This window comes from Carlito syrichta, unplaced genomic scaffold (assembly GCF_000164805.1).
Source record: "Carlito syrichta isolate Samal-C Ts95f unplaced genomic scaffold, Tarsius_syrichta-2.0.1 Scaffold89738, whole genome shotgun sequence".
Lineage (NCBI taxonomy): Eukaryota > Metazoa > Chordata > Mammalia > Primates > Tarsiidae > Carlito > Carlito syrichta.
In genome coordinates, this window is record NW_007033834.1 from 14,386 (window position 1) to 24,098 (window position 9,713).

Here is a 9,713-nt window from a genome sequence, read left to right on the forward strand (position 1 = left end):
CAGATCTTCAAGTACTGCCTGCAGGACTTAAGTATGGTGTATTTTGGTATATGAGAGTTGGTATCAATACGTATGCCAAGAAACAACTATACTCAGAGATGATTTTCTCTTGTTTTTATCTTTTTGTTTTGTCTCATGAAACACTGAGTAGAATATCTGACGTCTTCCTGTCTATTTTAAAGCCATGCTACAACTCTTCACCCCATAAGGAAATCCGGCTAATAAATGCTTTGGACTGAACATCCTTGGGTCTTTATGTGGAATCCCCCCAGTCTCATGGCAGGATGATTTGGATAGTCCCTTGAGGAAACTCCCAGTGCTGTTTTGTATCCACTCCAACCTCGGGTGTGGCTGAAAGCACAGCCTCCAACCTTCACCTGGATCCCTGACTTCCTCTGCCTGTACAGACCCTGGGGTTCTTATGTCCACACAGAGATGAAAACCTTCACCCCAATGACCTTGATGTTAACAGTCATGTGTCTCAATTCAGCTTTGGGCCCTGTCCTTTGCTGTGGTTCCATTTCGTCTCTATTAAGGGAACTTTCATTTCTCCTTTTCTGCCCAAGACTTTGATGATTTGCATATTTCAGAAATACTATATGTAGCATTTCTCAGCATTAGGAGCAGATAAAAGTGCATCAATTATCCACCTTCACTGTGGAGTTCAACACCGGGGTCCCTTTCTGTCACAGCTCCTCATGTTTTCAACTAAAATGTAATGTAACCACAATTGAGTTCTTTGAAGGACCCAGGAACCTCTGACACTCACAACCACTCTGAGGAGTGGAGTTCATAAAAACATTCTCCAAATGAAAAAAACTGAGGCTAAGAGATTGGAAGTTACTGCTTAAGATCACATAGGTAGTGAATCACACTCAGGAATTAAATATAAAAAACTCTCCATCCAATTCACCAAATCACAGCTCAAACACAAGTAACTTCTGAAAACCTTGACCATGGACTGAATTGCAGAGGGATGGCCAAGGAAACAAGGGGTCTTGAGAAGTTAGGAGTGAAACAGAGGCTTGTTCCCAAGGGGGTGGTTGTAAATGCTGTTGCAAAAGAATAAGAAAAACAAAAAAAGAGAAGAAGCCCAAGAAGGGACTTTTATATGATTAAAAAAATTTACCCAAAATTTAAAGCAAAAGGAGAGGGCATTTCCCCCGCCTTATTTCTCCTTTGTCTTCTTGGCCACATGCCACTCAACTTGAACTGCACAGTGAGGTATTCAATAAAAGCCAGTCTCCACATCACCCCCAAATCAGAGCTCAAACCTAAGTAATTGTTTCCAAAACCCTGACCATGCATCAAGGCAAAGGGGTGGCCAAGAAAACAAGAAAACGTAAGAAGGCAGAAATGAAGCTGCGTTTGTTACCAAAGAGGTGGGGGATGGATGCTGCTGAGAAAAAAAAGGAAGAAAGAACAAAAAAATCAGACAAGAGAACTATTGATAGAAAGAAAACTCATACTCCAAGAGCAAGAGAGGAGTCAGCATTTCCTTTCTTATTTCTCCTTTCTGCCTTCTTCACAATGCCACTCAACTTGCACAGTCAGATGATACCTATGTCTCTGCTGACCTGAGTCTTAAATGCAGTGTGAACCTGCATCTTCTCTGAAGCATCTCCAGGCATGGGGAGACTACTGGCCATAATGAGGACCCCACAGGGATGTGCTGATGGACGGACTGAAAGAGTGAAAGAGACCACGTGGCAGGCTCTGAGAGGGAAGGAGGAGCCCTCAGTCACCTTCACCAGAATTGGCCAATTCAGGAAGTAATAAGGTCTATTTGCTGTTATAACCTGGCCTTTGGTGACATGAGGACAGATCAGACAGATATTTGCCAGGGTGAGGACAGATGGCATTTCAGTGTGAAATGTCTCCAGAGAGACTGGTGCTCACCCCAGGTCCAACGTTATGGAAATAAGAATCAGCCTTCTAGGGAGAGAAGTTCCCCTTTCTGAGAGGCTGTTGATGTGTCAATCCTGTGACAGCAATAACCCAGCCCCAAGTGGCCAAACGCTGTGTTTCTGTCTCTCCTGCCAAACGCTGTAATCTCACCCATCTGTACAGTGAGAAACCAGAGGAGAAGACACCATGACCTCCACCCTCACTGTCCTGCTTTTCCTTGGTGAGATTTGAAAACAGGGAGGGGAGACCCTAGTCTGAGAGGGAACCCACCCCCAAACCAGTCACTGGTCCATGAGGAGACCCTGGGCTTCAGGAGACTCTGGGAAAGAAAAGGACCTGCATAAGCTTCAGAGGACAAATCTCTCACAGAGAACTCTCTTCCAGGGCTGAATCTCGACTCCAGGATCCAAGGGCGGGAAGGTGAGTCTGTCTGCAGATGTCCCAGTTCTCTCCTCCACACTGAGGACAAGAGGCCATTCCAGGATATCTGGGACTGGAGAATAGGAGTTCTGGACTGATTGATGTGGACAACTGGAGGGTCCTGAGACTGAAAGCTTGAGGGGAGGGGATATCATGGGAACCAAGCTCTAATTTCTTTCCAGGGACCCCCCAAAAACCCAGCCTCTGGGCTGAGCCAGGGTCTGTGATCTCTTGGGGAAGTTCTGTAACCATCTGGTGCCAGGGGACGCTGAAGAACCAGAAATACCATCTCAAAAAAGAGGGAAGTACATTGCCCAGTGATATAGAGAGCACACAGGAGTCTGGGAACAAGGGCAAGTTCTACATCTCATTCATGACAGATGAATATGCAGGAAGATATGGCTGCTACTATGACAGCCACCATTACAAGTCAGAGCAGAGTGACCCTTTGGAGCTGGTGGTGATAGGTGAGAAGACAATCAGAGGTCCCAGCCCCAGGTTCTGCCCTCAGAAAGGGGGTGTACTCTCAGGAATATCTCCCCCTCCCCACAACCCAGCCCTAGGAGACCATGTGAGATGTATGAGCCCCATTTAACATGGCTCCAACTTCTTTCCTAGAAGTCAACAGCAAATCCACCCTTTCAGTCCTGCCAAGTCCTATTGTGAACTCAGGAGGGAACGTGACTCTCCAGTGTAGCTTACAGAGAAGACGTGACAGTTTTGTTCTTGATATAGAAGGAAAAAATCTCTCCTGGACTCCACACTCACTGCAACAATCAACTGGGCAGTTCCAGGCCCTATTCCCTGTGGGCCCCATAACTCCCAGTCACAAGTGGACATTCAGATGCTATGGCTATAACAGTAGAACACCCCATGTGTGGTCAAAACCAAGTGAGCCCCTGGACATCCTGGTCTCAGGTGAGGAGTAAAGCGGTTTCAATTGGGAACCCAGACTCTGCACAGTCCCTGTCAAGGGATCCACAGATAGTGATAGCTGAGAAGAAGGGTGGGGGTCTCAAAGAAGGGGAGACAGAGAGAGACAGGAGATGGGGGTGGGAAGAAACTCAGAAACCACAAAGACGGACCGTGAGGATCCTCAGAGAGCGGCCCTGGGCAGGTCTCTGTTCAAAACAATGTGGGATAGTCCCTGACCCATCCTCTTCTCTCTAGGATACCTCCCTGACAAACCCTCCCTCTCGGCGCAGCCAGGCCTCACAGTGGCCTCAGGAAAGAATGTGACCCTGTTGTGCCAGTTAGAGAGCCCAGTGGACATTTTTTTTCTGTCCAAGGAGGGGGCGGCCAGTCCTCCACTGCATCTAAGAGCAAAGTACCAAGCTCAGCTGTACCAGGGAGAGTTCTCCTTCAGTCCTGTGACCTCAAACCATGGGGGTACCTACAGATGTTATGGCTCAAACCACACCTCCTACCTGTTGTCAAACTCCAGTGCCCCCCTGGAGCTGGTTGTCTCAGGTGAGCCCCTCTGACCCTGTCCTCCCTGAGCTAAAAGGGCTAGCTCACTGTCCTGACCACAGAAGAGCTCTGGGCTGAGGTTAAGGGAAGGGGCTCTGAGGGAGGGTCAGCCAGACGGATATTCACCTCTGTACGACAGGGTACCAACATGGGTCTTCTCAGGCATGTTCACCCCTTCTTCTCACCTGGGGTTCAGAATATACCAGGTGGATGGTTAGAGGCATCTGGGGAGGCCAGAGGACAGATGTCTAGATTGATCAGACATGGCATCTCTAGGGCAATGTTCAACCCCTCACCTCCTTCTTTCCCTTTTTCTAGAATCCCTGGGTGGCCCCAGCTCCCCACCCACAGGGCCCATCTCCACAGCTGGTGAGTCTTGGGGCCTCTGTCCAGAGAGATTCTAATTCCCCCAGGTCTGTCTCTACAGACCCTCAGTTGGTCTAACTCTTAGTTTTAACACTCAGCTCAGTTCCAGTCCAGGGAGTTAGGAACTGGGCAGAGACACAAGGATTCCCGGGGGTTCTGAGGCTAGGCTGGTGAGGCCCGGGGTGGCTCAAGGCAGACAGGGATTTGGAATTTCAACCTGGGGGAGGAGCAACCGGGCTGAAGTGGGGAGAAGGAGAGCCCCCCAACTCCCTGTTTTGACCTAGGAGGCCTTGAGAATCAGACCCACACACCCACAGAGTCAGGTCCTCAGAAAGGTGAGTAAAGGGCTCTGGGAGGGAGGGACAGAATCCATGGGAGGAAGGGTATACATAATGCCACTAGTTTAGGCTCCTCTGGAAATGGTGATTTGGACAAGCCCCTCCTTGTCTGGGCCTCAGTTTATTCAAGTGTAAAGGTGAGAGGCCTGCCCAAAAAGTCAATTTCCTTTCAGTTCTGACTCTGACTGTGATATCCTGAGAGTGGAACCCTCCAGGGAAGCCTCCTAGGACTTAATTCTGCAGGGGCCTGTCTCTTCTGCTTTGGTGATGATGACTTTGTGCAGGGGAGGGGGTATTAGGACAGTGGAATAGGGTTTTCAGGCAATTTCCCATTACTCAGGTGCTCAGCTTTGGTGAAGACACCAAGAGCTCCAAGTCAGGCTCCCAGATTCACTTCCCAGCTTTACTGATTCCTGACTGTGGGAACCCTAGAGCTTCAGTTTCCTTATGTAAAGTGGGCGTTGTGTGTGTGGTGATCCCATGTTGCAGCATCGCTTTCAGTGTGGAAGGTGATGCATGAGAGACCCAGCACGTGTCTGCACACAGTAGATGCTCAATTTAATGACATAATTCCTGAGATCTCTGGTGTCCTAGGTTTGGAAAGGTACCTGGAGATTCTGATTGGGTTCTCCGTGGCCTTGGTTCTGCTTCTCTTCCTCCTCCTCTTCCTCTTCCTCCGACACCGTCTTCAGGGCAAACATAAGACATCAGGTGAGCAGAGAATGTGGAACCTGTGTGCTGAGTGAGGGTGGGCTTAGGGCGCCACCAAAGGGAAACCAGGCAGACAGGAAAGATCAGCTAGAAAAACTGCTCTGGAATATCTAAAATTCCAGAGAAAAGTCTAGAAAGAAAGCACTCAGTCCTAGCACACATGTAAATATTTAAGGTATTCCTTTAGTTTTCCAAACTCATGAAATATTAGGAATGTCTCTGCATGAGTGTTTCCATGGGAAGGAGCTGGGGTCCAGGGGAGATGCTCTGACCCTCACACCTTGGTACCTTGGGGACATCACAGCTGTCCCCGGGATCTCAGTGGCACCATCTGAACCAGAGCTGGGACCTATAGGCCTGAGAAGTCCAGGGATTCTTTTCTGACATGAGCCCCTTGTCTTACCCCTGCAGATACTACCCTGAAGGGCACACAGCCTGAGAACCAGGCAGAGCTGGACATTCTGGTGAGACCCTGCCCCTGCCCAGGCACCATAGGCCTTCCGGTGCAGATTTAACCTGGGGACACTTCTCCATCCCCCTCACTCCACTCTCAGCGTCATCTCCCTGTCGGGTTCCCTCCTCAAATGCTGCCTCCCACCTACTGGACTCTTTCTCTCTTGGTTTTCTGGGACCTCATGGCCGCTTCTTCTTGTCCCCTTTCTGACTCCTAGTCCTCTGTCTGACCCTCTGGTTGTTAGAGTGCTCTCCAGACCTCCGAAGGACGCAGGAATAAATGAGCCATCCGCCTCTCCTGGGTTCCCCTCGTTCATTCATCCAACAAATCTCCCCAGAGAACTTTTTTTTTTTCCTTTACTGGGCTAAACTTTTCCTTTTAAATTATTATGTTTTATTTTAGATTCAGGGGGTATAAGTGCAATGTTGTTACATGGGCATATTGTGCTGAGGTGAGGATTAGGCTTCGGGTGACCCATTCTCCAGATAGTGAAAACTGTCCCCAATAGGGGATTTTTGAGCCCCATATCCACTCCCCACCTTTGTCTTTTTAGTGTCCTCAGTGTCTGTTATTTCCATCTCTATGACTATTTAGCTCACAAATATACATGAGAACATAGGAAATTTGGTTTCCTGTTTCTGATTTTGTTCACTTGGGATGATGATCTCCAGTTCCATCCATGTTATTGCAAAAAACATGATATATTTTTTTATAGCTGTGTAGTATTCCATGATATATCACATTTTCTTTATCCAGTCAATTGATGATGGACCTTAGGCTTGTTCCATGACTGTTGTTGTGAATAATGTTGCAATGAACATATAAGTACAGGTATCTTTTTATATAGTGCCTTAATTTCCTTTGGGAAGATATTTAATACTGGGATTAATAGGTTAAGTGATAGTTCAATTTTTAGTTCTTTGAGAGATCTCCATACTGTTTTCTACAGATTTGAACCAGTTTACAATCCCAACAATAGTGTATGAGTGTTCCCTTTTCATCTCACAGATGCTGCACCTTTACCAACATCTGTTGTTCTTTAACATTTATTGAATAACAGCCATTCTGAATGGTGTAAGATGATGCCCCATTTTGGTTTTAATTTGCATTTCTCTGATTATTTGTGATGTTGAGCTTTTTTTGCATGAATGTATTGGCAGCTTGTGTGTCTTCTTTTGAGAAGTATTCCTTGATGTTGATGTCCACTTTTTGATGGGGTGGTATTTTTTTTTTAATGCTGGATTGTTTGAATTCCTTGTACATTCTGGATATTAGCCCTTTGAAGCAGAATTTGCAAATTTTTTCCCTTCTATATGTTTCTGTTCACTCTGTTGATTATTTATTTTGCTGTGCACAGAATTTTTAGTTTAATTAAGTCCAATTTGTCTATTTTTGTTTCTGTTGCAGTTGCTTTTGGGTTCTTCATTATAAATTTTTTTCTACTCCAATATCTAGAACAGTTTTTCCTAGGTTTTCTGGTAGGATTTTTATAGTTTCAGATCTTTAAGTATTTAATTAATTTATGCTATTCTGGGGTATGGTGAGAAGTAGTGAGCAAGTTTCATTTTCCCTCATATGACTAACAAAATTTCCCAGCACCATTTATTTAATGTCATCCTTTCTTAATTTTAAAAATCGTTTTGTTGAAGATTTGTTGGTTGTAAGTATGTGACTTTATTTCTGAGTTCTCTATTCTGTTCCATTGTTCTATCTGTCTATGTTTGTACCAGTACATTGCTGTTTTAGTTTCTATAGCTTTGTAGTATAATTTGAATTCAGACACCGTGATGCTTTCTTAATTGTTCTTTTATCTTAAGATTATTTTGTGTACTGAGGCTCCTTTTTGTTCCATATCTTTATTATTGCTTTTTTTTCTAGTTCAATGAAAATGATGTTGATATTTTGATAGGAATTGTGTTGAATTTGTAGATTGCTTTTGGCAATGTGGTCATTTTAACTATATTGAGTTTTGGGATCCATGAGTATGGAGTGTTTTCTATGTGGTTGCGTTGTCTACAATTCCTTACATCAATGTTTTGAATTCTCCTTGAAGAGTTCTTTTACCAGTTTGGCTAGGTGTATTCCTGGGTGTGTGTGCCTGTGCTTGTGTGTGTGTCTATTTGAAATGTGATTGAGCTCATAATTTGGTTCTCAACTTCAGTATCATTGGTGTGTGTGTGTGCTACTTATTTTTGTGCTTTATTTTTGTATCCTGAAACGTTACTGAAGTTGGTTATCGGATCTAGAAATCTCTTGGAGGAGATTTAGGGTTTTCTGTGTATACAAATATATCATCAGCGAACAGAGATCATTTCCAGTACAATGTTGAATTGGAGTGGTACAATCTGTTTTCAATATTTAAAGACTCAGTCTGGCAGCAGTGTGGAAAATTGACTGCAGGAGTTTGAGTGAAATCAAAGAAACACTCCTGGCATTGCCTCTCTCATGGTCTCTCTCCTCCAGAGCCCACATGATGAAGATCCCCAGGGAGCGATGTATGCCCACGTGAACCTCTCCAGACTCAGGTGTGGAATGACCTCTCCCTCTTTTGTCCAGTCAGGAAAATTCCTGGACACAAAGAACAGACAAACAGAAGAGGACTGGCAGAGGGACAGTCAGGTGGGTCTTTTCCTCTTCATGTTCACAGACTTCCCTCCACTCCAACCACATACAGCCCTTCTAACTATCCCATCATTGCAGACTGCTGTATCTGAAGACCCCCATGAGGTGACCTATGCCCAGCTGCATACCTTGAATCTCAGACAGAGGACAGCTGAATCATATTTGTCCCAGGAAGGTGATACTCCATTTGAACCCAGTGTGTATACAACTCTGGCCATCCACTAACCCAGGAGGACCTAGAATCTACACTCCATGGAGGGTGTCTCAGGGACTCTGAAACACACAGAAGCTGCTCCTACAAGACACTACCTATGAACTCCGCCACGCGGTACCCATAACAAAGAACACCAGGAGATTCTGGGAACTTTGGGAGTCACCTGATTCTTCAGTCAAACACAGCTAATATTCAGCAACAAACTTTTCAATAATCAGCAAGTTAAATGAAAAACATCAATTAAAAATTTAGAGCATTTACAAAATTGATTGACAAAGTAAATATGGCACATGAAACTATGAAATTGGAAAACAAAAACTATGACTTAGTAATTAGATAAGAAAAAAAATCAAGGAGAGAGTAACCTCAACTACTATGTAAATAATTTATAGTAAAGAATGGCAAACTATTCCAAATGAAGGTGTAGTTAAAAAATAATAATATTAAGGGGAGTTAATAATGAGAAAAAAGTAGAAATTGAAAATTCAATAAAACCCAAAATGTTTATTTTTGAAAACATTAATCGCAATTGTATATCCTTACAACAATGAGTGGGAAAAAAAGAGAGTAGGCACATGTATATGGGAGAATGAAAAAGGAGACAGCACTACTGACACTACACACATTTTCAAAACTAATATCAGAACATTGTGCAAATCTGTGCCAATATATTAGAAATTCATATTAGATGGACAAAAGAGTCACCTAAAATAATGAGAAAATAAGAAGGGACCTAAAATAACGAGAAATATGAATTTTCATATATAATATATATTTTATATATTTGTATATATTATATAAAAAATTATATATATATATATACTGTAAAAAAAATTATGGTGTAAACTCCAGTTCGGGAAACTTCATTGGTGATTGCTTATGAACACACACACATTAACAACACACATTCCCAAGCTATCACAAACATCTCCTGATAATAGAAAAAGAGGAAATACGCTCAAACACATTGTATCAGTCATAGAAAAACACAAACGTCTCCTGATAATAGAAAAAGAGGAAATACGCTCAAACACATTATATCAGTCATGGAAAAAATCAATACCAAAGCTTGACAAAGAGCCTAGAAAATAGGAAAGTCATGGAAAATCTGTCACATGAACTCAGATATAACTCTCTAAACAGATTTTCACAAATAAGTTTTAGTGGTATATCACATTAAAATACATCAAGATTGCACTGATCATTGTTG

At 43.7% G+C, this 9,713-nt stretch overlaps 1 protein-coding gene across 1 annotated transcript; it reads left to right on the forward strand.

The window, feature by feature from the left end:
- Window positions 1-2,701: 2,701 nt before the first annotated feature.
- Window positions 2,702-8,514, forward strand: LOC103260723 (leukocyte immunoglobulin-like receptor subfamily B member 5). The gene is made up of 7 exons (XM_008058374.1): window positions 2,702-2,795; window positions 2,947-3,246; window positions 3,499-3,798; window positions 4,117-4,167; window positions 5,097-5,213; window positions 5,625-5,677; window positions 8,131-8,514. Exons 1-7 carry the CDS (start codon window positions 2,702-2,704, stop codon window positions 8,512-8,514), a joined length of 1,299 nt encoding a protein of 432 aa, XP_008056565.1.
- The last annotated feature ends 1,199 nt before the right edge of the window (window positions 8,515-9,713 follow it).

Coding starts and splice junctions, on each gene's coding strand:
- LOC103260723 (XM_008058374.1), top strand. CDS start 2,702: ATGACAGATGAATATGCAGGAAGATATGGCTGCTACTATGACAGCCAC. Junction 3,799..4,116: donor CCTGGAGCTGGTTGTCTCAG/GTGAGCCCCTCT, acceptor CCCTTTTTCTAG/AATCCCTGGGTGGCCCCAGC. Junction 4,168..5,096: donor AGGGCCCATCTCCACAGCTG/GTGAGTCTTGGG, acceptor CTGGTGTCCTAG/GTTTGGAAAGGTACCTGGAG.